At 49.6% G+C, this 26982-nt stretch overlaps 1 protein-coding gene across 1 annotated transcript in view; it reads left to right on the top strand.

The window, feature by feature from the left end:
- The window catches only part of PRDM16 (PR/SET domain 16), a 312729-nt gene that overhangs the window by 237202 nt on the left and 48545 nt on the right, over window positions 1-26982 (top strand). Inside the window, exon 4 of the mRNA XM_066564049.1 lies at window positions 19142-19276. Coding sequence (XP_066420146.1) covers window positions 19142-19276 — 135 coding nt within the window. The remainder of the gene's footprint in view (window positions 1-19141; window positions 19277-26982) is intronic.

Raw genomic sequence — 26982 nt, 5'->3', positions numbered from 1 at the left:
GGGATCGCACAAGATCAGATGAAATGGATGAACCCTTGGAAAAGAAAGCAAAACAGAAGTCACTTATTCCAGAGAAAATTGCCCTGGGAATGGCTGATGGTCGCAGGCTTTGGGGTTACTGGGGCACACAGTTGTGGAAATAATTTGTCACAGTGACAAGCTGCAGCCAGAGGGGGAGGATGGAGCTCTGGGTCCTCCTGGATTGGGTCTGCCAGTGCTTGGAGCTCGTGTCCTCCCCTGGCCTTCCCTCCTTCATCCCTCACCATGGCCAGGCAGAGAACATGGGAATCTTGAGCTGATGTTCAAGTGCTCCAGGATTGCAACCTCTCATAGCTTTCCACGTTGAGATATATTTCATTTCCTCATGCATTGATCTTCCCATTATTTTTTGTGATGCTTTCCCCCTCTTATCCCACAAATTAATTTTCAAAACACTCAGAATGTCCAAATTCAGCTGATTCAGCCTCTCCTCTATTTTAAAATGATTGACAAAGCAATGCCTCTTCCTCAGGCCAAAACAGAAATATATTTTTGTTGGATTTGTTGTTGGACTTGCTGCATAGAAGGCTGAAATCCCTCTGTGTAGAACATGAGGGGAATTAATGGATGTGCATAAGTGTAAAAACTGCAAACCTGAGCAATTCTGGGTGCTGGCTAAAGTGGCTGCCCTTGGTGGTGCAGATTTTTGATCCCTTGATGAGCTTCAGCCCCACAGTGTCCCAGTTTGGATTTTGGTCTCCCAGAGGAGTCACACGTGCACTGCTGACAAGACAGGAAAAAAAACCCTCAAAATGCCTAAAATGTTTAAAATGCAAATGAAGCTGGATTTCTGGAAAGTATTTGAGAGTCTATCAAGTCCCTGAGTCGTTTTGTTGAGCTGTGACATTCAAAGGAAAGTGGCAGAACAAGGCAGCTTCCCAGGAAAGGTATTGACTCACGAGCCTGAAATTTCCAGCTCTGTTTTCAAGTCAAGCAAAATATGAACAGGCATATTTTGGGTGTTTAAAGCAGAGCTCTAGAGCTTCTCCTGTCACCACTCCATCTGTGCTGCCTTTCTTTTGATGTGTAAGTAAATACATGCCTATATTCCACGTATATATAAAATAATCGCCGCTGTCTGTCCTTTGCCATTTGTTTTGTTGTTTAACGATTGTGTTCGGGGTGGGAGCAGGGGAGGCAGGGAGGGGGGAGCTGCAGCAGCCATAAAGTGGACAGAAAACAAGCTTCATCTTTGTAGCTCCAAAGAGTGCATTATGGATGTTTTTAATCTCTTTGACCTTGTGGCAGGGAAGGAGGGAAGTGGAGAAATTGTGACAAACACCAGCGCTTTAATGCCAGGTTTGTTACTGCCTGGAGTGCCCTAAGGGTTAATGTAACAGTTTTAAGTCCTTCAATCACACCCACCCCCAACTACAGAACACTTCCAAATAATCCCTTTATAATAGACCCTTTTCCACAGATTGTATCTAACCCATGCATTAATGGGGCCCATTGGTGTCAAGCGTTTCAACAAATCCGGGCCAGCCCTGGCTCTGGGAGCCCCTCTTCCCCCACAGACCTTAATGATCTTTTGCCCCTCTGACTTGGCTCCCCTGCTGCAGGGACAAAATTAAACTACTGCGGATGGCAAAATAGTTATTTGCTGCCCAGGCAATTACATCCTTCCAAAAGTCTCCATCGCGGAAGGCCAGATGGACTTTATAGAAACCAGACCCAGTTTTAATTATCATAGTCCTGTCAGAAATGAGTGAAATTCTGAATGACCGCATGAAACGAACCAAAAGCCTTGCACATGGATTTTTTCCTCAATAAAATTTTATGGCTTCTTAAAGAAACAGCATTCATATATTTTATGGGGCCTAATCATTCACTAATGCCTATATTAGTGCACCTGTGGCACTCGGCCCCATGGAAATTACAGCACAGGGCTCAGCCCCCTTCTCTTGTGTTCTCTTGTGTTATTGCAAAGGCCTTGTCCAAAAGGCTCCAGGAATAAGCTGGGCTCATTTTCTTCAACTAGGAGTTATTCTAATAAGGTAGAAAGATTTATGGACCCTTATCTGCTGAAATTTTGGTATCACTGTGTGGGCAAGGCTTGTATGAATAAAATCACCTTTCCTAATATATTATTTTTTAAATATATCCCTGGGCAGCACGTGCTGAAGGGATTGGATGTGTTGTGTTGGATTCCTCTGCTGATTCAGTGAAAGAAGGAATTTCCATTGAATATTTTTCCCCCTCAAATAGCAGCACTTGCAGAGTAAGTGCTGAGAGCAGTTTGCAGCTATTTCCAAAGGCCACTAGGTAACAACTTTGTGTTATCCATCTGCTCACTGCTACACACAAACCCTTCCATTTCCAGTTCACATCCCACCCAGACCAGTGCAGCACCTCCAGCTATTTGTCTGGGTGTTTTTCTGACCTGTGTTTACGGACAGAAGCTCTGTGACCTCTGTTGGTCGTTGTCCCTCTTGCCTGTTAATGCCTCAGTGTCTGAACTGAATGTCTTTACACCCCATCCCTCAGTCTCCTCGAGGTGTGGCAGCTCCAGTTATCCCAGTTTCCAGACCCTCCTTCCCTTCTCTGTCTCCAGTTTCTGCCTCTTCCCTGGCGAGAACTTTCCATATGAAAGTGCCTCCCTCTCCTGAGGGCTCCGGTCCCTTTGTGTCCCCCGACAGGACGCAATTCCACAGAGGAGTTTAAACCCTGCATTTAAGCATTTCCCTGTACGGGGGGCAGGTTATGACAGACCTCCCCCAGCACAGCCTTTGAGCGCCGGGCACCGGAGCCGCGTCCCCGCGCAGCCCCCGAGCCTCAGGTGAGCGTTTGTGTCCTGCCTTTTCTTCCTCTCCACATCCCTGCCAGCCTCCGGGGCTGCGGAGGTCATTGTCACCAGGTCTGGGGGCAGAGAGTGCTCTGCTGGGACACTCCCGGCTGCACGGGGCAGGTTCCGGGAAGGTGCGACAGGGAAGGGCAGGGCAGGTGCGACAGGGCAGGATGCGGGAAGGTATGACAGGGAAGGGAAGGTGTGACAGAGAAGGGCAGGGCAGGATGTGAAGGGACGGTGACAGCCAGCGAATTTTGACTTTCCTCCGGCTGGGAAAGTCAAAATTCGCTAATGAGGTCCCGTCCAGCGCCGTGCTGACAGCCCGGGACACGCTGGGTGTGTTTCTGCAGCGGCGCTGGAGTGAAGTCAGCCCCTCTGCCGAAGCTTTCTCATTACTTCATGCACTTGGCAGCCGCTCACGGGCTGGACGAGAAATAAGAACTGATGTAGAAACATGGAAAAGAGCGTTTAGCATTTCCAAACATTCTTCCCGGGGAGATGGCAGGAGGGGAGGAGGAGGCGCTGCGCTGGCTCCGTGGTTTCTCTTCTGCCGCGCTATCAGATGTGGGCAGAGATGCCGGGGAGGAGGAGGCCAGGGGGAGGATGAGGAGGGAACGGGGGGAGGATGAAGAGGATAGCAGAGAGGATGAGGAGGGCAGAGGGGAAAGGAGGGCAGGGGGTGGATGGAGAGAATAAGGGGGAGAAGGAAGAGGACGGGGGAAGATGAGGAGGAAAAGGGGAGAGGATGAAGAGGGCAGGAGGAGGATGAGGAGGGCAGGGGCAAAGATGAGGAGGACAAAGAAAAGGATGAGGAGAGCAAGGGAGGATGAAGAGGAAAAGGAGGAGGATGAGGACGACAAGGGGGAGGATGAGGAGGGCAGGAGGAGGATGAGGAGGAAAAGGAGGAGGACATAAAGACGTCAAGGGGGAGGATGAGGAGGGCAGGGGAAGGATGAGGAGGAAAAGAGGGGAGGATGAAGAGGACAGGGGGAGGATGAAGAGGACAAGGGGACCATGAGGAGAGCAGGAGGGAGAGGAGGAGGAAAATTGGGAGGATGAAGACGGCAGGAGGAGGATGAGGAGGGCAAGGGGAGGATGAGGTGGAAAAGGGGGAGGATGAGGAAGGCGGGAGCAGACGTAAGGACGACAAGGGGGAGGATGGGGAGGGCAGGGGGAGGATGAAGAGGAAAGGGGGAGGATGAGGAGGACAGGGGAACGTAAGGACGACAAGGGGGAGGATGAAGTGGAAAAGGGGGTGGATGAGGAAGGCAGGGGGAGGATGAGGAGGGCAGGGGCTCCGTGGTCCCTCCCCGCCGGGCGGCTCTGGCCCCGCGCCGGGCTCAGCCCTGTCCTGGCGCTGCCCCGCAGATACAAAGTGTGCTTGTATTGAGTGTATCGGCTCCAAAAGGGGCTAGTAGTAAACTGAGAATATTTGGATAAACTCGCCGGCCCTCAGGACTAGAAAAGGACTTTTGTTCACCTAAAGAAAAAGACTGTTCCATTTCCATAGGATGGCTGGATCCTGTCCAGTAAAAACTGAGCTTGAAGTATAAAAAATGATCAGGAGTGTCAAACGAAGGATCTTTTACTTGAGGTCAGATATTTATTTTTATTTATTAGCGTGTGAGATCTCCATCTCTGACCGGGCTTGGGGCTGAGGCAGCGTCTCTCTCGCAGGAGCATCGTCCCACAAAGAGCGCGTTGTGCCGGGGGCAGGGGCGCTCCGGGGCCCTCCCGTGCTCTGGGTTTTCCTGCCCTGTTCTCTGCCTCCCTGGGATGGAAACAGGGTGAAACTCTTACCTTCAGCCCCTCGTTTGGTGTCTGCTGTTGGAAACGGAGTGAGCCCCGGGCTGGCACAGCCAGGTGTGTTTTGTGCACACCTGAGTGTCGCCGGCTGTGATGTTTGTTCCTCTGCAAAGCGGTTTGCCAACATTTCTGTGTCATTTACAGGCAAACTCGTCTTTTGGCTCCTGAAACAGGCAGGGAAAGCTCTGGCAGAGCTTCTGCTCCTGTTCACTGCTGCCCCAGTCCAGAGTGACTGTGCTGGGTGCCATGAGGCAGAGTGGGACAGGGCACAGCCTGGCCCTGCCTAATTTTGGGAAGTTAACACTGGCATGGGCGTGCAGGGAGGGAGCACTCTGGGGCAGCAGAGGCAGATTTGTTAATCAGAGCGGAGGAAAAATGAGTGAGAGAGCTGGAGTGGTCTGAACTCAGCGCCAGGTGCAGCCCATGGATTTTTGAGTCAGGAACATTTTTTTATGCGATTCTCCAGCATGAAATGTCAAAGAGGTATTTGGAGCAAATATCTCCCTAGGATTTATTTTTATCTAATCACTTATGAAACTTTTACTGACTCTAAAGACCAGATTTTCTCAGCACCCGTAAACCACGTTTTCCTTCCTTAATGAAACCATTTTTCCTCCATGAGGTTTTGTTCACACCCTGACTACATCAATATAAATATATCTCTGCAGGGTAATTAATAAAAGCAGGCAGCTCCAGGGAGAAAGCAGATGTGTCATATCATCTTTGTGGATTCAGCTATTGCACAGCTCTTCCAAAAAAAATGAAAGATCACCCCCAATTAAAATGTTATGTGGTTTATGTATGTTCCCATTTAATTTGGTATAATTGAATTTATGTTCATCCTCAGAGAACTCCCAGGTCTGCCAGATACAGGCAGGAATCATTTACACCATGGATTGGTTTAAAAGCTGCAGGATTAGAGCACAAGAAACTGTTTGGGCAGCATTTCAAGGCTTGGGCAGTTGCTTCAACTTTTGTGTGAGTTTCTGTGAAGGGAATGGAGACAATAATGTCCTCACCACATTTGTTTGTTTTGGGTGCTGAAGCACTGCTTAAAAATGTGATAATTTCTACTTAGCATTAAATTAATGCTTTTTAGTAGGGCTGAGAGGGTTTTAAGTCTTGTGTTCTATAATTGAGGATTTAAAATTTCAAAATAAGAAGAAATCTGTCAGAAAAAAAAAGTGTTTCCATCTGTTAATGAGGAAGTCTTTGAGATCATTATCAGGTGAACCTTCTGAATACCTTAAGCCTGATTTTTTTTTCCCAAGAGTATTTGGGTTTAAGAGACAAAACCATCTTCACATTTATTGTAACTGAGAGTTGACTGAGAAAATAATCCTTGGGTTGGAAGAGACCTAAAAGATCAGAGTGCCCCAAAAAGGAGGAGGGTTCCCTTTTTCTGCCCAGGGAATCCTGATGTATAAAGGAAATATTTATCATTCTCAGCTCCACCATTGGGTGGAAGTCTGGCTTTCTGAGAGATGAGAAATCAGCCTCCAAAGGCAGATGCTAGATTATTTTTTGTCTTTCTCATCTAGCTTCGAAACAGCCCAAGTTAAAAGGAGCAGAGATCTTCTGCCAGGTCAGGATGCAGATCAGGGAGGGCAGGGAGCTGCTGGGTGCTGTCCCTCAGGCTGGGCACAGGTGTCCATGGAAGATAAGGAATTCTGAGTGGAGGTTATCAGCATCTCCTAACTCAAACCTGCCCTGCTGGGGCAGTGTGAGCAGTCTGGAGTGTCAGATCAGCTTTGTTTTGAGCCCTGCTGTCAGAGAACCAGATGTGCAGGCATTGCCTCAGTAAAACAACCTGAGCAGAGGCATCGGGGTGCCCCTCACTCCACAGCTCTCCTGTGGCTCCATCTCGACACCACCACCCTGCTCAGCTGTCTTTTGACCCAGAGATGGGATCAGATCGGAGCTGGAGATTTTGAAATGTTGTTTCTCAGCGTATTCAAAGGGCAGATTTATCATCAGCATCAATTCCCTGGGATGGATCATTTCATAAGTAGGTGAATTGGCTCGGGGTAAAGTTCACCCCAGCAGCACTTGGGACTGTGCAGTTTTACCCTTGTACTTCTTTATGGCTGAGATTTCAGCTCTTTTGGTGATGTCAGACAAGATACTGCTTTGCTGTCAGCTGCAGAGGGGGGCAGAGCTGCAGGGAGAAATTGTTTAATCAGTCTCTCCTTGTCATAATTTGGAAAGAAAGAACAAGGTTTGCTTGAAGGTCTGTGAACCTCTCATGGATGTCTCATCAACCAACCAGCAGAAAATTATTGGTTCAGAGATTTTGGTGGAAAATGAGCACCCTAGAATTTCTTTACAAGTGTGACTCATGGTGTTGGAGGGGGAAATAACCACATTCACAGCATAAATCTGAGGGCAGAACACTTTGCACATTTTCTTTGTGTATCTGTGAGTGAGATTGTTGCTAAACCCACAGGCAGCTGTTGGGCTGGTGCTGGGGGGACTCCCCTTCTGTAAAAGTCTTTCATATCTTTAGGTGAGAACTGACTCCAAAACCTTCTTTTCTCACGTAGAAGCAAACTTGAGGCAAAATGTCCACCCTGGTGTCCCCAGTTCTGACTTCAGTGATGCTCACATTGAAGACAAACTGTGTGTAATGGTAACATATTGAAAAGTTTATTGCTCAAGATTTAGATCATGTGAATAATCTTCATGTCCCTTGGGAGACAAACCAGCCCTAAAGCAGATTTTCTGGGAGCAGATTTTTCCTGGAAGCGCCCTGAAGATCTGCTTCTCTGGCCTCGCTCCCACTCTTCAGCCGATGTCCAAAGGCAGAAGGTTTGGGATAAGTCTGGATGCTTTAAAAACCCACAGCAGAGAGGAATTTTTAACTGTGGAGCAGCTCCCTCACCCCAGGTCCTTGCTGTCCTTCCAGCAGCCAAGGCAAGGGGAGCAGATGGTGGTTGATGCTCTGAGCCTTGGGTTGTGCCCCTCTGGCCCTGCAGACACTGAGCACCCCCAAATTCCCTCACAGCCCTTCCTTTGTGCTGGGAAGGCCTCTTGTTCTCACTTTTGATAAGAGTACACCCTAAGCACCCCCAAATTCCCTCACAGCCCTTTTTCTTGTGCTGGGGCGGCCTCTTGCTCTCACTTTTGGTGAGAGAACACCCTGAGCACCCCCAAATTCCCTCACATGCTAGGAAGGCCTCTTGCTCTCATTTTGGGTGAGAGCAAACCCTGAGCACCCCCAAATTCTATCACAGCTCTTCCTTCATGCTTGGAAGGTCTCTTGTTCTCACTTTTGATAAGAGCACACACTGAGCACCCCCAAATTCCCTCACAGCCCTTTTTTTTGTGCTGGGGAGGCCTCTTGCTCTCACTTTTGGTGAGGGCACACCCTGACCACCCCCAAATTCCCTCAGAGCAATGGCTAGCCTTTCCTTCATGCTGGGAAGAACTCTTGCTCTCATTTTTGGTGGGAGAACACCCTGAGCACCCCCAAATTCCATCCCAGCAGTGGCCAGCCTTTCCTTCATGCTGGGAAGGCCTCTTGCTCTTATTTTGGGTGAGAGCAAACCCTGAGCACCCCCAAATTCCTTCCCAGCCCTTCCTTCCTGCTGGGAAGGCCTCTCGCTCTCCCTTTTTGTGAGGGCACACCTTGAGCACCCCCAAATTCCCTCACAGCCCTTCCTTTCTGCTGGGAAGGCCTCTCGCTCTCACTTTTGGTGACATTTCTAAGATAAACCAGCTCTCGTGCAGGATGTAGGGCCATGGTGGGACTCTGGGCCAGGCCCACAGGCCTCGTTTAGCACCTTCTCTGGGCCATGTTTTCAGTAAATATCGTTCTAAGGAGACCACACACACATGTCAGCTCTCTGCAGTGTGAGCAGCACCTTGTGAGAGAAAATCTGCCCTGGGCTTGCTTCGTTTCCTGAGCTCCTCAAAGAGGGGGCTGCTGGTTTTGAAGGTTTTGAACCTCGAATATCCTCTGGTTCTCTTTCTCAGTGCCAGCCCAGCTCAAACTCATCTATTTCACACCTTCTGAAGGGCAGGAGAGCAGCTGCTGCTGATAACAAAGATTAGGAGGACTTGGCTTCCCCGTCCCAGCATGGCCCTCTGGGGGGGTTTCCTGTGTCAGGGGCACAGCTGTGCTCATGGGGGAAGGCACAGCCCTGCTTGGGCTGCTTTTTGGTGGGGTTTTTTTCTTCCTTTTCTTTTTTTTCTAGTGGGTTTTTTTTTTTGGTTGGTTGGTTTGTTTTTTGGTTGGCTTTTTTTATTGGTTTTTGGTTTTGTTTTTGTTTATCTCTGTTCTGACGGTGTCAGGTCATGGTTAAACCTTGGGAATACGTAGCCTTTGGGCCTGTAAATTCAAGGCTTTTTTTGGGGGGTGGGGGGGTTAGGGGTTTTTTGTTTGGTTTTTTTTTGGTTTTGTGTTTTGGTTTTGTTTTTTTCTTTGTAAATCTTTGTTCTGAAAGTGTCAGGTCATGGTTAAGCCTTGGGAATACGAAGCCTTTGGGCCTGCAAATTCAAGGCTTTTAAAGCCAGTGGGAGGAGAGGTGCCCACGTGTTCCTGGATTGCTGGGTTGTTGTTATCCATCCTGATGGGATGTATAGTAAGGATAATCATCCTCTCTTACCCTCCTAAAATCAGTGCTAGAAGAGTGTGATACCTGTGTGTCTTGGGGCTTGCCTTGCCCCTCTGAACCACACCTCTGGCAGGTTTTTGATGGTGATTCCCCTCTTTCCATGGTTGTGTGGTGGTAGCAGTCAGTCCTTGTTTGAGCAGCACCTAAAGCAGGGTGCAGAAGCTCTGGGAGAAGACAGAAGTGGGACCAACACAGTGGTTGTCATTGCATGGGTGCAACTGGCACCAGTCACATGCAGAATGAAAATCCACATCCTTTCCAGCTTCTCCAGACATTCAACACCTTGAAGTGAATTTCCCTTCACTTCTGATTCCCTGTAGTTCTCAATCCTAGAAGAAAATTTGGTTTGTGCTGTGCTGAGGTGTCCAGAAATGGCCCAACCACCATAAGCAGGCTGCAGGGTAACTCCAGGTATCAAGTTTTTAGAGTAACACACTAAGTTTTCAGGAGTGAAACACTTTGATGTGTCCATCAAATACATCCCAGGGCATGGCCTTCCTTTTCTGAGTCCCCTCTTACTTGAACTTGGGCCATATATCCCCAGATCTGTTCATTAATTGAAAATGGGTGCTATTTCAAGCCCCTCAGCTCTCTGAGTTCATACATCTTCAACAATAAGTGTTGTTGGAGTTTGTTTCATGTATTATTAACAATCCTGTGTAATCCCAGAGCCTTTTCAGGGGGAAGCAGTGGATCTGCCAGGGCTGTTGGGTGACAGTCTGGATTCTTCTCAAGGAAGGGGCTCAGAAGGCACCATGTGACAATGTCACTTCATAGAGGTCTTCTCCTGCTGGCACCTCCAGTGGCCTTTGCCAGGCTGATGCTTTGGAGCTGATATCAGCACCAGGAATGGGCAGTTGAAGGCTCTGCTACTTTTTTGGCCAGAGTGTGAAATGCAGCAGATGGGTTTGGCACCGAGTGCTGCCCATAAATCACCCTGGAGAGGCCTCCACACTCGTGGTATTCCACAGCTCCATTCCCAAAACATTACTAAAACCAAGCTGGAGTAACAAAAAAATGTTCAAAGCAAGCAGCAGCTCCCTCTGTCAGTCCTGATCCAGTGGAACTGCCAGGATGCACCTCAAGAAGCTGATCAGAATTTATTTTTAAGGTTGGCTGTGTTTTCCTTACAGCAGAAGAACCTTTTGGGTCTGGATAAGGGAAGCAGCTGTGCCTGAGTGCTAAGAGGACTCTTGGACAAATTACCATCAGAAAATGTTCCCATCTTCATACAATAAAGTTCTGTTCAGCTGCTGTGCCCTCTCCCTTCTGCCAGGAGAGCTGCCCTGCTCTTCCTCCCCCCGGGCTAATTGGCACCCGGTCATTAGGGAGCCATTTTAGCCCACATCTTCCTTTGGAAATAGCAGCAGAGGAATCAGACCCTAAAGCCTTTTGGATCACCACAAAAGCTCTGGGACACAAGTGATTTTTGTCTGGTTTAACCCCTTGGAACAGCCCTGGGAGCTCAGCACTGCTGCACCTCCTGCTGCTGCTCCCTCTCCCCAAAGCAGTGAAATGTCCTGAGACTCCAAATCCTCCCCTGCCTGTGGTAGCCTCTTTTTTTTTTTTTTTTTAATCAGAGGAAGATTTCTCCCAAGTTCCCATTTTTTTCCTCATCTATTTAGAACTTTACAATTACAATTCTTTAGGAATGAGCCAAAATGCTGTCGGACACAAAAATGGGACGTCCTGAACTCTTTCGGCATGGAGGAAAACTTCAAAGTTCTTGTGTGTGTATATTACAAAGAACTGGAAATCCCTTCCTTGCCTCGTGTGTACAATATCTGAGGCAGCCCTGGGATGTGATTCGAGCGCAGTTTTTTATGGTTTACTGTTTAATTTAAATCAGTGTGGTATGAATTACGTTAGTGCTGAAAAATGAGCTTTTGTTGAGATAAATGCCTGCCATCAGCTTGGAAGTTGTCTTCTGTTTTGACATCTTTACTCTGTGTTTTTCTGTGTGGTGATGAGACCTTGCTGTGCAAGGGGAGCTGATTTTCCTCCTCAGAGAGGAGGAAAATTGGGGAGAGAAACGAGGGGGTGGGATTGGGTTCCTGCATCAACAGGAACCAGCATTGGCAGCACCTTCTGTGGCATCCTGGCTCATTCAGGGTGTCTTCTGGGCAGCAAAACTGCATCTCCAAGATGGGAATAGAAGGAATTATAGGTACAGGGGAGGGAAAGCAGAGCCAGGGTGGATTTTTCTCGAGATTTCCTGATTTCTTCTCTTTGCCCCATTTCTCTGTCATGTATCCGTGGTGTCTCTTTGCTGTGGAGAGCAGGAGATGCTTTCCTGAAGATTGTGTGGAGATTTAATGGGTGTAAATGTAAATTTAATGTAAATGGTGTTCTGTATGATTCTTTGTGCTGTTGGTTCTTCCTGAGGCTTTGTGTGTAGGGTCAGGGCTGATGTTCCTTCAGCTGGAGCAAATCTACAGTGCCTGAAGGACACAGCAGTGCTACTGCAGCTTTTTCCAGCCCTTTTTATCCTGATGCAGAGCAGACACTTGGGAAGTACTCACTGTGCTGGTGTGCAAGAGAAGAGCAGTTAATAGTGGGCAGCCCTTCAAAAGGCTCTGCTGGATTCAAACACTCTCCAGAAACCCAGCCTTGCTTCCCAAGCTTGTGTGAGCCATCCAGGCTCCTCTGCTTGGAAGCTGGACAGGGACTTTTGGGAGAAAACAGCCTTTTTTCATGTGATTCCTCATGTGCTTTAGATGTGGTGGGGAAAAAAGAATGAGAAGGTTATTTCTTGTGACAGAAATGCGTCCCAGGACCAGCCTTCCCTGGGATGGTTTTCCTCCAGACCCTTCGTGAAGCCAGAGGATGCAGCAGCCCAGCAGCAGCCCAGAAGTGCACACACCAGTGGAAAATTCCCACTCCAGATGTGTGGCTTGGGTGGCAGTGGAAGCTCAAAACCATCCAGCCTTTTAAAAACCTGAATTTGGTCTCTGTCTCATCAGCTGCAGAGGCACTCTGCCCCCCACGAGCCCCCTTTGGGCTCTGCAGTGTCACCAAAATCAACCCTGTCACCAAAATCAGCAATATCACCAAGCTTGGCAGTGTCACCTGGCTCCACAGTGTCACCAGACTCAACCCTGTCACCAAAGTCAGCAATGTCACCAGGCTTGGCAGTGTCACCTGGCTCCACAGTGTCACCAGGCTCACAGCCTCTGCCTGCCATCACCAATCCCACTGGCCCTGTGCAATCCAGCTGGGTTTCCTCACGTTCCTGGTTCTCCCAGCTCTTGGCTGAGTTTGAAAGAGGCAGAAATGTGCTTGTTTGAAGGAGGAGAACCATAAAGATTTGTTTTGCTCCCCTCTGAGCATTCAGAGTGTTTGGGTGCTCTGGGGTTTTGTCGCAGAGCCGGTGGGTCCTGTGCTGTGCTGCTGGAAACCTTCTGGGAGGTTTTGTGAGCTGCTGGTTCCTCAATCCCTTACAAACTCTGCCCAAACTCCTCAGTGGCTTCAGACTAGCTAAGCATCAATGATTTTTTTCATTTGGTTGTCCAAGGGTCTGCAGAGGGGATGGGACAGGGGGTGGTGAGGAGAATTCCTGAGGACAGGATCCTGCTCGCAGAGCCAGGAGGTGAACTGGGCTTTGTGACCCTGCAGTCCTTGGAGCATGCACTGCCCATTTCCCAGGGGGGTCACGCTGAGGATGGAGGCGTGACCATCACACACCGCCATGGGTGGTGCTGAGAACTCTGCAGCCTCTTCCCTCTTCATCTGGTGAGTTTGGAGCTGGGAGCTCCTGTCAGGACCTCCCGTTTGCACAAGAGGTTTACTGTCCATCACCCAAAGTAGCTCTCCCCGAGAGCACTCTGAGCTTTTCCTGTGGCCCTGAGCAGACAAGCTGGGTTTGGTTCAGCTGCTCTTCCCAGTGCTGTGACCTGTTTGTGTCTGACACGTTTCTCATTAACTCTTTGTCAAATCACCAGGAAGCCTGCTTAATTGCAGGCAGAGTGCTGAATTTATGAGTTCATCTAGGCTTCGTGTCTGCACATTGACAGAGGTGTTTCTCTGGATGAAGTCTTTTTCTCTTCATTTCATGGCAAGAATGGACTTTCTGTTTCAGTTACTTCTGAAAGTCATAAATTGCAGCAGTCCCTCCCTTCCCTTTATTTAAAAGAAACACAACAAAACTTCATGGCAACAGTTTATTGCTCTAAATCAGCTCGTGGGTCATTAAAGCAAAAAAAGGGAGGGAAAAAAAAAAAAAGGAAAAAAATCTCCAACTCCTGCCAAATAAAATGCGCACATCAGCCAAGCTGTCAGAGGCAGATTCTGCGACCATGGGATGAGAAGGTTTATTACACTCTGGGCTTCTGGGGAGGGATGTTATAGCAACAGGACGCTGGGTCAGTGATGGCAAACTCCTGGTTGCTCCGTTTCTCCATGCACACTAGGAATCCATTAAGCCAACTGACGACAGATCCGCAGGCATTCCAGCCCCCCGGCACACCTCTGCCGGGGCCAAACCTTGGACTCTGCCCATTAAAATGTGAAAGAAACAACCCAACAGAGAGCCCACAAATTAGAGGGGCAGGAAACCTCAAATGATGTGCAAAAAAAATTGTAAACGTTCGGGAGGATTTTTCCATAACTTCTGCCCCATAACTCAGCATTTCTGATGTTAATAAATTACGGAGCGGAGCCTCTGCGAGATCAAGGAGCTTTTTGGATCCAAACCCCGAGCACTGCTCGGCAGACAGCAGATGAAGCTGCAAAGTGAGCCCTGGAACATGACAACAATTTCCTTTTGGCTGGCTGGGGATGGATCTGAAGCACAGGCACAGCCGGAGCTCTGGCTCTGTGTCCCAAATCCGTGTCTCTGCAGAGGGCCAGTCAAAGCCCTGTAATCCCAGGGAACGTGAAGGTGCATTTGTTTGGAGGGGATAGACTAGAGAGGAGGAGGCTGGGGGACTTCAGAGCGAGGAGAGCTCTGTGAGAACTCCACGAGACAAAATCATGGCACTGTTACTGGCAGGGAGGGGAAGGGGAATTGGGAATTCGTAGATGAGCTGTTGGATTTGAAGACAAAAGGGCTGGGAGGTGCCGTGGGTTAATAAATAAAGACTGAACTCACCATCTGCAGCAAAAGGAGAAAAGATGAACTGAAGTTTTGGCATGTCCAGTGATGAAAAAAGGAGCGGGGAGAAATCCATGATGGGGTGGGAGGGATGAAATGGAAAAGCGGCCAGAGGAAGTGCTCTCACAATAATTAACTTTCTGAGCGTGTCTGCAGGCTGCAGGCCAGATGAAAGTCTGCTTTTCCAGCACATCTCCAGGGCAGGGGCTGTCCCAGACTGCTGGGGTTTAACATGGGACAAAGAAAAAGGGACAAATCTTGTTCCTGCAGGGAGCCCAGCTCCGTGGGGCAGGGATGCTCAGAGCCAAAGGGATTAAAGAGATGAAATGCATTTCCCAAAATTGACTGGAACAGCAGCACGTGATGGTTATAGACTTGCAAAACCAGCACCAATTACTAATTATAAATTGATTTTATTTTGTTTTTCTCCTCTCCAGTCTCTTCCCACCCTTTTTTCACCTCTCCTTTCCCTCTGACAACTTCTTTTAATGTTTAAGCCAAATTACTCTCAGGAGAGACGTCTCCACTGATACAGAGCCAGCCTGAGCAGAGAGCACAGGCAGAAATTCCATGTCAGCTCCACCAAGTCAGAGTCCTGCTAATAATTACACTGCATTTTCTGATGGGTTTTTTCTTCCTGTGGCATCTCTGGGTTTTTTTGCTGTTGGTGCTAAATATCTGATATTAACCTCTACCTGCCCAAGAAAACAGCTGTGGATGGTTTGGGGATTAAAGCTGCTGTTGAGTCCTGGATAGGGAGGGACTTAGTTCTGGCTTTAACTGTGAATAAACAGATTTAATAGAGCTGGTGATGCCTGTTGGGGTAAGAGCATCCCCAGGTGGGTGGCTGTGGGGACCTGAGCCTTCCAGGAGTGGGGTGAATCTGAGATCTTTAATTTGCCCATTCCCAAAACGTTTTGCCTCCATTTTCCTTCTCCACCTGTCCTAGAGCACAGGGTATCTCTTGGTTCTTCAAAAGAACAGAGAAAGCCAATGTTCCATGAGCATCCCGGGAGCATTTTCAAACTGGATTTTTTTTTTTTATTATTATTTTTTAATTTTTTTTTATTTACTTACTGACAGAGACTTGTAAACAGTTGGTTTGCAGAATTTCGCCAGAGGAAATTTCTGATTTCCTTCTGGTCTGAACTGGAAGAAGATGTGGTAAAAGGTTTCAGTTTGTTTTTTCCGGAGTTTTCTCAGGTTGGGGGTGGCAGGGGGGGGAAGAGATACTTAAAATATTATTCTGTGTGTGAACATTTGACAGAAGAAAGAACAGATACTGCAGATAGTGCTGGGTGACTGCTGCAGCGTTGTTAAGCTGTGAAATAACTTTGATAGCGACCATCGGCGAGCGTGTGAACCTGATCTTTAATTAGAGGTGTTGGCCACAGAGGGCTGAGCTGGCCCAGGGGCTGCCCTGCCCCTGGAACTGGTCCTGCAGCACTCTAAACCAGCTGATCACCCCGCTTATTCCATTTTCAGAGGGACCTGGTGGGTGCCAGCAGAGGGATTCACCCCACTCCTGGAAGGCTCAGCTCCCTGCAGCCACTCACCTGGAGATGCTCTTACCCCAACAGGCATCTCCAGCTCTATTAAATCTGTTTATTCACAGTTAAAACCAGAACTAAGTCCCTCCCTATCCAGGGCTCAGGAGCAGTTTTAGTCCCAAACCATCCACACCTGTTTTCCTGGGCAGGTAAAATTTGACATCAGATGAGGGGTGGTTGGGTGCCGTCCCTGTTTTGGGCCGTGGTGCCAGGAGTTGCCCTGCCTCTGGAACTGGTCCTGCAGCACTCTAAACCAGCTGATCACCCCATTTATTCATTTTTAGAGGGTCCTGGTGGGTGCCAGCAGAGGGATGAGGGGTGGCTGGGTGCTGTCCCCATTTTGGCCTTTGGGCCGTGGTGCCAGGCTCTGTTTGTGGAGGGCGCTGAGGGTGTGTGAGAACAGCAGCTCAGGTTCTCAGGCTCTCACAGCACCTCCTTCTCTCTCGTTTTGATCTGTCAGATTTCACACCCCCAGCTTGGGTTTTAATGCCCCCACGCAGATAAAACCACAGAGTTTCAGGTGATTTCAAGCTATGGCAGAACCTCCTCCAGAGGCACAGCTGGTGAGCAGGACCCTGCAAAATGAATTTGAGCTGAATTTTGGGCTTTTCTCCTGTCATAGCGGAGATGGAGACAATACAAAAAAACCACTCCATTCTCTGAAAGCTTCAAAACAGTTTTTAATATAGCATGCATGCTTTTTAGACATTCTTAAAAAACTCCTAAATTTACACTTTACTCATTGGTCATGAGAGACAAAGTCCCTCATGATCGGAATTTCCTGGATTGGAATTTCTTACTTATCCTTCTTTCTTTCTGGAACCTAGAATAGACACTTGCAGGTTTCTCTTATTTATCCTTCTTTCTTTCTGGAACATAGAATAGACACTTGCAGGTTTCTCTTATTTATCCTTCTTTCTTTCTTGGTTTTTATGTCAACGACCTTGTTAGAAGATTCTTTCTAGGGGTAAGGATGGATCCTCTTCTCAAACTTCTCTCTGGCTCACAGAAGGCCCTGTAGAACCTCTTCCACATTCCCCAAGCTCTCTGCCCAGGGCAGGGGTTTGGAACTAAATGATCCTGAAGGTCCCTTCCATCCTAAGCCACTCAATGGCCCTAAATGTCCTCTCAAACAATTCTAGAAGATGAATGGGACCATCTGTGAGATACAGCTGTGAAATTAAAGATCTTATCTTATTTGTGTGTCCCGGATTTGCCATCTTGTGTTCCCAGGGTCACTGGATGTCACCAATTGCTGGCACTGGGAGGTTTGCGGGCTGCTGGTTCCTCAAACCACTACAAACTCTGCCCAAACTCTTCAGTGCCTTCAGACCAGCTGAGCATCAATGATTTGTTTCATTAGGTTTTCCAAACTGTTTCCCTGGAAGCTGCTGTCACTTGGTGTGTCCCCACTTGAGGGGCTGGCTTGACTGGGCTGCTCAATTTGAGGTCAAAAAAGTCAAGAGAAACTCTTTCTTTCACCAGCATTAGGCAGCCTCCGTGTCCCTGGAGCTCCCTGAGATAAAACAGAAGTTATTGATATTTTAGACTGAGTAAATTCAGGAGTGGTTCAGCCACATTAAGAACAGGTTTTATTGCTTGTTTTTGTTTGTTTGGTTGGTTGTTTTTGGTGGGTTTTTGTTTAATTAAAACTTCCAAACAACACAGAATTAGCTTCCTGTGCCATCAATGCCCACCTCAGACCTTTGATGCTGCCAGAAGATGACCAAGAGTGTCTAGAAAGTTCCAGGCTCTAGCTAGGGATGAGTGAATGACCCTGAGTGTTCCCAGGCTGGGGATGAAGAAACTGAGCACAGCCAGGATTTTTCTCCCAGTGCAGCATTTCAGTGACTCCCAGTGCCATGCTCTGGTTAGGAAGGAAGAAGCCCAGCACTGATGGTGGGATTTTCCCTCATCCCTTTCCAGCCAAGGAGCTGGAGAGGGAAGGGTTGGTGGTGGGGATGAGACCAGGAAATGTCTGCTGGGACCAGAGCAGGGAGCTGGGAGCTCTCCTGGTGCTTCTGGCAGGTTCTGGTCCTCCCAGGAGTCCAGAGCTGGGAGCCAGAGCCTGAACTGGACCTGTCCCCCTGAGGTTTCCCAGCCCAGCCTTAGGCTCAACTTGTTGCTGTCATTGCTGAGCTTTAATTTTTCCTCTCCTTTGATTTCCCACTTTTATTTTTTTTTCCCTGTGTCTTGAAATAGATGGGAAAATATAATCGTATCCCACGAGATTCTGAGAGAATTAATTGCTAGTAAAAGCATGTTAAGAGCTTTTGATGACTGAAGTAATTTGCACTGACACAGGGGCTTGTTGGGGTGGAGGGAAATGTGAATCTCAGAAAAAAAGGAGTTTTTGGAGCAGGGAGGCCCACTTAGGAGCAGAGCAGAGCAGAGCCTTGCTATGCTGGCACTCAAAGGGCTTCTCCTTGTTTTCAGGGTGTGCTGTGTCATTCTTAAAATGTGCTTTTTTTTTGAGTGGATTGCAAACTGGATCATCCCAAAGGCTGCTCTGGAGTGCTGAGCATCTCCTCTGGTTCTCTCACCAAACTCCACTGCCTTAAGAGAGGAAAAGTCTCTTCCTGCCAAACCAGCATCTTTCCTTGGACCTTGGACTGCAACCCCTCAATTAACTCTTTTTTTTTTTTTTTTTTTTTTTTTTTACCTACAGCTGGACTTTAAATACCTGAGAAGTTTTATTTTGAAGGATTCCTCTTTTTCGCAGCAGCCAAATTGTATCTCACCTTCAGCCACAAAGATGTGGCCGGTGAATTTCTCAGGCTGTACTCAGATAAATGAAAGTAGCGCGTTGGGTAAAGGGATTTTTAAAATAGAACCTCACAGCTCTGTGACCTGGTCTGAGAGTTTATTGAAAAGTTTGTAATTAAAAATTATCCTTCATGAAAGGATGAAACGGATGATGTGCAGAATGAGCAGTTAAGGACCTTGTTATTAAAATTAGTGCAGTTTGGAGGAGTTTGGTTACTTGTCCAGAATATTTGTACTCCTGAACCTTTTACTCACAGACCACTCTGAGCAGTGTCCTTGGAGGTTCTGCCAGCCAGCACCTTCAGATAATGCCTGAGAGCTGATGTTATCCTTGTCATAAGTCTCTTTATCAATCATATCCATCCCCTCCCTTTCTCCTTTCTCCTTGTTTGGAGTGGTGCCCTGCAAACCCTTTTCCTCCCTCTCTCCCCTCTGTAGCTGCCATGTGTGCCCAGCTGACCCCTCTCCTGTCATTCTCCCGCAGATTCCCGATGCCCTGGGCACTGAGAAGTTCTGTGGTGATGCCGGCCAGGGCGGGGCTGGGAACTGGCTGAAGTACATCCGAGTGTGCTGCTCCTGCGACGAGCAGAACCTGGCTGTGTGCCACATCAACGAGCAGGTAACCATCCACCCGCGGCTGCTGGGCTCCCCTGGCACCCTGCACGGGCTGGGCCAGGGCTGCTGGGCAGTGCCAGCATCCAGGGAAGGTGACCGAGGGATGGATCAGCCCTGGGATGAGCTAAAACCTCCAGATTTATGGTCCTGTCCATGAGTCAGGATCCAGTCCCTAATTCAGGATGCAGTCCCTGGCTCAGGATCCAGACCCTGACTCAGGATCCGCTCCCTGACTTGGGATCCAGACTCGTGAGCCAGTCCCTGTCTCAGGATCCTATCCCTGTCTCAGGATCCTGTCCCTGTCTCAGGATCCAGTCCTTGACTCAGGATCCAGTCCCTAATTCAGGATCCAGACCCTGGCTTGTGAGCCAGACCCTGACTCAGGATCCTGTAGCTGAGATTTGTGTCTCCGATTCATGATCCAGTCCCTGATTCAGAATCTTGTCCCTGACTCAGGATCCAGATCCTGACTCATGACCAATCCCTGATTTGCGATCCAGTCCCTGACACGTGATCCAGTCCCTGATTCAGGATCCAGTCCCTGTCTCATGATCCAGCCCCTAATTCAGAATCCAGTCCCTGACTCAGGATCCAGACCCTGACTCGTGAGCCAGTCCCTGACTCAGGATCCAGTCCCTAATTCAGGATCCAGTCCCTGACTCAGGATCCAGTCCCTGATTCAGGATCCAGTCCCTAATTCAGGATCCAGTCCCTACTTCAGGATCCAGTCTCTAATTCAGGATCCAGTCCCTGTCTCAGGATCCTTCTGTTCTTCTTTACTCCTGTAACTCGGGAACAGTCCCAGGAACGCACAGAGAATTTTCCTGCATTCTTAGTGAAGTAATTGACAGCAAGATCTGGACCACTCAATTACATCCCCCCTCTCCCTCTCCATTAACAGATTATAATGTATTTTAAATGTATTTATTTCTCTATTTAGAAAGAGGTTAATTGAGATGTTTCATTAACGATTTTTCAATTACAAAGCAAATTTTCACATGTAGAATAACATTAGCCAGTTTTCTTTATATTTATTCATGCTGGAGAGGTATTTGAAAAGAAGATCCTTGATTGTTGGAGATAATTGTGATTCTGAAGGAGGACTGGAAAAAATGGTAGATAAATGATATCTTTTACTAAAAGGGAAATGTTTAATTTTTTGCTGTTGCTACTCCTGCCTCAAAAAGGAAAATACTTGAGCAGTTTAAGAGGCTGAAATACTAAACAGAATCTACATAATAATATATTTATAATATATAGTAATATATTCATGGCCAGCTCATGGCCATGAATATAATTACTATATAGTGATAATAATCAAGGTGACAGCTGCTGCTTTTAGTTGAGGTGCAGATATTGGGGGGGAAAAGGAGTAACAGGAGATAGAAAAAAAAATCAGGTTTGTGTTTAATCAGCCGGTGTGAGGTGTGTGTGCAATGCAGAGATTTTGGGTGTATTTTATAGAGGTTTGGTAACTCCAGTCAGGATTCCCAATACCTCACCAAGAGCCTTAAAAAGAGGAAATCAGCAGCAACGTGGCTGAGTGGAAACAAAGAGGAGGCAATTCCAAAGGAGGAAAACACAGTAACAAAAGCAAAATGTGCAGCCCTGTCCTGGCTGGACACACGGACAGGTCTGAGGGAGCAGGAGGAGCAGATCCTCACTGGGCTGCCCATGGAGTGAATTATTGGTGAGGCAAAGACACAAAAAACCTTTTTTCAGGCTGTTTTTTTAGTTTTTGAGCCCCTCTGCTGCTCTGATGTGTCTGTGGGTGGGTTTTTGATTTTAGGTGAACACAGCAGCTGCTTCCTCCCCTTCTAATGCTCTTTTCACCCTAAAGTACAAATGTGTGAAAGCTCAGATAAATAAAAACCCCTGCAGCAGAGAAATGGGACTGGTTCTTAGGAAGGGCCTGATTAATGAGGCAATTCTGGGATGGACTTTCCCCTCTCACTGTGCTCCATCTCCATCCCTTACCGTGACTCTGGGAATGTTAAACCTCATTCCCAGGCTCTTTTTCTCAGTGGAAAGGGGAGGTGGTGCTGGGCTCTGAGTGAGACAAACCCCGGAGTGTGGTTGTTGTGGTTCTGCAGGGATGATATTTCAGCGATTGTACCAAATTATGCTGTTTTAGCAGCAAAATTAGACAGACAGAGCTGCCCCAAGTTCACATCCACAGCAGATCCCTGGATCAACCCAGGCTGGAAGAGAATTCCTCTGGGTTATTTCTACTTTCCCTTTTTTCTTGTTTGTTTATTTGGTTTTTTGCTTGTTTTGGTTGTTAGTTTATTTTTTGGGGTGTTGGGTTTCTTGAGGTTTTTTTTTTGTTTGTTTGCCTTTTTCTTTCTTTCCTTTTATTTTTTCTTTCTTCAACACGCCATGCCCAGAACAATTTTGATAAAAATCAAGAAAAAGGAATATTCTCAGTTCCACCAAACCCTACTTATCCTGTTAACTATTTAGTGTCAAACAAAGCTGGTAATTTGGAGAGCTGCCCATGCTGTGTGGTGAAATCATCAAGTGTGGAACTTTTCTAAAAACAAACAGAATTGATTTGTGAATGTAAATCTTCTGCTGGATTAGTGAATCTGAGCTTTTTCAGTGCACGATAAATAAAAAAGGCTTTGATGAGCCCAGACCCTCAGTACCATGACTGGAAGATGAAGTTAATTACCATAATGAAATGTTTGATGAAATTAATGTGACTCCAGCAGAATCCAACTTTTCCCTGATCATTAAAGGAGCCTGTGCCATTTTCTGGAAGGGCTGCAGGAGATGTTTTGAAATACAAGGAGCTACTTTATTCTGAGAACAAACAGGAGAGGAAAAGGAGCTAAAGGGTGAGACCAGGGCAGTGTCAGCCTTGGCAGGGCCATTCTGAAGGACTTTTCCCTGTAAAATTCATGACTATCTCTGAACTTGATGGACCTTTTAGACCACAGCTGGTGTTTTAGTGCTGGTTTGGGTTGCCAGCTGCACATCTGTTAATAGCAATTTTATTTTATTATTTTATTTTATTTTACTTTATTTTATTTTATTTTATTTTATTTTATTTCATTTCATTTCATTTCATTTCATTTCTTTTCTTTTTTTCATTTCTTTTTATTTTATTTCTTTTTATTTTATTTCTTTTTAAATTTATCTTATTTTATCTTATTTTTTCTCTTAGCTTGGCCCATCCCAACTCCTGTTTTTCCAAGTCAGTCCTGAGCTCTGGGCTCACTCCTAGGCTGCCTTTTGGGGGTTTTTCAGGCATTTTTCCCCTTAAGTTCACTGTGGTTTGCTCCTGGGAAAAGCCTTTTTTGTAGAACAAGCAGGGAGGAGCACTGAAGTGCAAATGAAAAAGATAATGAGAAAAAGGAAAATTTTAGACAATTTTATTTTGCAGTGGAATCCCCAGAAATGAACTGCCCAGGCTGGGTGGAGCAGGGGAGTCAGCACTGCTCTCACCTGTGCACAGGTGCGTGTCCTGTGTTAGCTCGGGGTTTTCCACCTGGGATTTTGGAGCTGAACAGACCCAGGGAGATCCCAGATCCTGCCCACAGCACCAGCTCCCGTTTTTGGACTCCCAGCTGGATGAGGACAGACGTGCCTGCGCTGGGAGAACCGTTTGCAAAGCAGTGGAAACCAGGGGTGGAATTACAGCAGGAGTCTGGCAGCACAGCGATGGGTGCCTGGCCAGTCTGGGGTATTTTATCAGCAGTGGGACTTCATTCCCCATCCCAAACCTTTGTGTTTGTGACCATGCCCTGCTTCGAAACCCCCAGGGAGAGCTGCCCGGGCAGCGCTGGGGGCCGGAGCTCGGGTGCGTTCGGAGCTCAGTGAGTTCGCAGTGGGGCTGCGGGGAGCCCGGCAGGGAGGGAGGCACGGCCGGCCAGCAACAGGCCGGGGAGGACCGGGATGCACCGGAACTCCCCAAAAGGGCTGGGCAGAGCGCTCGGTTAGGGATGCACGGGAGCTCCCGGTTAGGGCTGTACAGAGCGCTCCGTAAGGGCTGTAACCCCGGTTAGGGCTGTACTGGGTGCTCGGTAAGGGATGTACCCCCGGTAGTGACCGTGTCACAGCACTTGGTTAGGGCTGTACTGGGTGCTCGGTTAGGGATGCACGGGAGCTCCCGGTTAGGGCTGTACAGAGCGCTCCGTAAGGGCTGTAACACCGGTAAGGGCTGTGTCACAGTACTCAGTACCGGAGCTCCCGGTTAGGGCTGTACCGGCTGCTCGGTAAGGGATGTAACCCCGGTTAGGGCTGTGTCACAGCACTCGGTACCGGAGCTCCCGGTTAGGGCTGTACCGGCTGCTCGGTAAGGGATGTAACCCCGGTTAGGGCTGTGTCACAGCACTCGGTACCGGAGCTCCCGGTTAGGGCTGTACCGGCTGCTCGGTAAGGGATGTAACCCCGGTTAGGGCTGTGTCACAGCACTCGGTACCGGACCCCCCGGTTAGGGCTGTACAGAGCGCTCCGTAAGGGCTGTACCCCCGGTAAGGGCCGTGTCACAGCGCTCGGTTAGGGCTGTACCGGAGCTCCCGGTTAGGGCTGTATAGAGCGCTCCGTAAGGGATGTAACCCCGGTAATGACCGTGTCACAGCACTCGGTTAGGGCTGTACTGGGTGCTCGGTTAGGGATGCACCGGAGCTCCCGAAAAGGGCTGTACGGAGTGCTCGGTAAGGGCTTGTAACCCCGGTAAGGGCTGTGTCACAGCACTCGGTTAGGGCTCTACGGGATGCTCAGTGAGGGCTGTAACCCCGGTAGTGTCACAGCACTCGGTACCGGAGCTCCCGGTTAGGGCTGTACCGAGTGCTCCATAAGGGATGTAGCCCTTATGGAGGTAAGGGCTGTGTCACAGCACTCGGTTAGGGCTGTACCGGGTGCTCGGTTAGGGATGCACCGGAGCTCCCGAAAAGGGCTGTACCGGGTTTTTAAAACTTTCTCTTTACCGGGAGCCCGGTTTTAAAAGCTCTCCTTTACCGGGAGCTTTTTCTCAGTGAGGGCTGTACCCCCGGTAAGGGCCGTGTCACAGCACTCGGTTAGAGCTGTACCGGAGCTCCCGATAAAAGCTGTACTGGGTGCTCGATAAGGGCTGTACCGAGTGCTCGGTAAGGGCTGTATCAGAGTGCTCGGTAAGGGCTGTATCAGAGCACTCGGTTAGGGCTGTACCGGAGCTCCCGGTTAGGGCTGTACCGGCTGCTCGGTAAGGGCTGTACCCCCGGTAAGGGCCGTGTCACAGCACGGTATCGGAGCTCGCCGCAAGGGCCGCCCCGCAGTCCCCCGTTCATAGGGACGGCTGTGCCTCCGTCTGCCCCGGCCTTGGAGCTGCTGCACAGACACGGCCCCGCTGCCCTTCTTCCCTTCCCTCCCCTCCCGTTCCCTCCTCTTCCCTTCCCTGCCCTCCCCTCGATCGGTCCGGCCGCCGGCCCCGGAGAAGCGCAGCGGCCGCGGGACAGGAGCGAGCAGGTCAGGGGAGCCCGGCCCGGCCCAGCCCGGCCCGCTCCGTTCGCACTGCCCGGCACCGGCTCCGAGGCACCGGCGGGGATCCCGCGGCGGCGGCGGGGCCGGCGGCGGGCGGCGTCTGCCACCTGCTGGGGCGGGCAGGGGCCGCGCTCCGGGCCCCGATCCCCATCCCGATCCTCATCCCCATCCCCATCTCCATCCCCATCCTCATCCCCATCCCCATCTCCATCCCGATCCCCATCTCCATCCCAATCCCAATCCCGATCCCCATCCTGATGCCCACCCCGCTCCCGGTCCCGGCAGCTGCGGGAGCTGCCCACCGGCAACTTTTCCCCGGTGTGTCCCGGGGAGACGCGAGAGCCCCGGTACGGCTGCTGAGAGCCCTCGCCCTTCCCGGCCGGAGCGGGATCGGGATCGGGAGGCGCCGGGCAGCGGCGGGGGCGGCGGAGCGAGTTAATTATCCCGCGGGATGGGGATCGTAATTATCCCGAGGGATGGGGAACGGCTCCGCTCGTGGAGCTCCGGGCGCTCCTGCGGAACCGGGACCGGGAGCCAGTGCGGGGACCGGGGCGGAGCGCGGGCCGGGCCGTCCTGGTGCTCGGTGGAACGCGGGCTGATCGGTCGGGAGCCTCCTGATCTCGGTGCGGAGGGAAAGTTCTGAGCGGCAACCGCGCCCCACGGTCCCCGCCGCACCGCGTGGTGGCTCTGGGAGAGATGTCCCGTGTCCCTGAAACTCTGGGAGCGATGCCCCGCGTCCCCGGAATTCTGGAAGGGATGTACTCTGTCCCTGCAGCTCTTGAAGGAGTATTCCGTGTCCTTGCAGCTCTGGGAGCGATGTACCCTGTCCCTGAAATTCTGGGAGCGATGTCCCGTGTCCCTGCAGCTCTGGGATGGGTTTCCCGTGTCCCTGCAGCTCTGGGAGCGATGTCCCCTTTCTCTGTAGCTCTGGGAGGGATGTCCCTTTCCCGGCAGCTCTTGGAGGGATGTCCCGTGTCCCTGAAACTCTGGGAAGGATGTCCTGTGTCCCTGAAATTCTGGGAGGGATGTCCCGTGTCCCTGCAGCTCTGAAAGCAATGTCCCCTGTCCCTGCAGCTCTTGGAGCGATGTCCCCTGTCCCTGCAGCTCTGGGAGCGATGTCCCCTGTCCCTGCAGCTCTGGGGGCGATGTTCCGTGTCCCTGCAGCTCTGGGAGCGGTGTCCCGTGTCCCTGCAGCTCTGGGATGGGTTTCCCATGTCCCTACAGCTCTGGGATGGATTTCCCATGTCCCTGCAGCTCTGTGAAGGATGTCCCCTGTCCCTGCAGCTCTGGGGGTGATGTTCCGTGTCCCTGCAGCTCTGGGAGCGGTGTCCCGTGTCCCTGCAGCTCTGGGAGCGATGTCCCCTGTCCCTGCAGCTCTGTGAAGGATGTCCCGTGTCCCTGCAGCCTCCCGTCCCCGCAGTCCCATCCCTGTCCCTGCCATCCCGTTCTCCGGGAGGACAATTTCGGGAGCATCCCGGGCAGCCGCTGCTCCCCGCTCCGGGCCGGGATCTGCCAAAGCTTCGCGTTCCGTGCCAGGAGGGAGGGAAAGGGACTCTGGGAAGAGAAATGCACGGTGGTGACACAATTAATGAAAGGCAGGCGGGGATTTAGGAGTTGTGTGTTTTCCTTCCACGCAAACACAGGCTGGCAGAGGCGGAGTGGCAGCAAATTTCGGGAATTGTTCTGGGTGAAATGTGGTTTTTACGCCGAAAAAGAATTTATTGGATTGCTGCTAAACACGGTGCTAAAAAAACCTGGAAATTAATAAAAATTACCAGGTGAATTCTCAGGGTATTGTGTTAGGGCCCGGTGTACTCCTAAAATTTGGGAAGCATCTGGAGGACGTGGAATCTCCTCGGGACAAAAGACACAGAGCTTCTGGAGCAGGTGCAGGGGAGGGAGGGAGGCTCAGGTGGGACCCAGCTGTCCCTGGACCCCTGGCCTGGGGTCTGTGAGCTTTGGGGTGGGACAGTGAAGATGAGGGGAGTGGGCTCTGCCCCTCTCTGGGCCCTGTTTCTGGTTTTGGGTTTTCTCCTGGTGCAGTGACAAAGGTCCAGGAGGTGAACAGAGCTGTGCTCAGGACATTGTGGAAGGTCCAGGTCTGTGCTCAGACAGGAGCTCAGAATGTGGGCAAACTGCTGTCTGTGTTTAGGGGTCAAGTCCAGGCTATTTTATTTTAATTTATTTTATTTTATTATTTTATTTTACTTTATTTTATTATTTTATTTTATTTTATTTTATTTT

The sequence above is a fragment of the Molothrus aeneus genome, chromosome 21 (genome assembly GCF_037042795.1).
Source record: "Molothrus aeneus isolate 106 chromosome 21, BPBGC_Maene_1.0, whole genome shotgun sequence".
In the NCBI taxonomy this organism is placed as follows: Eukaryota; Metazoa; Chordata; class Aves; order Passeriformes; family Icteridae; genus Molothrus; species Molothrus aeneus.
The sequence above is the reverse complement of the archived record's forward strand: the minus strand, read 5'-3'. Positions and strand labels throughout refer to the sequence as shown.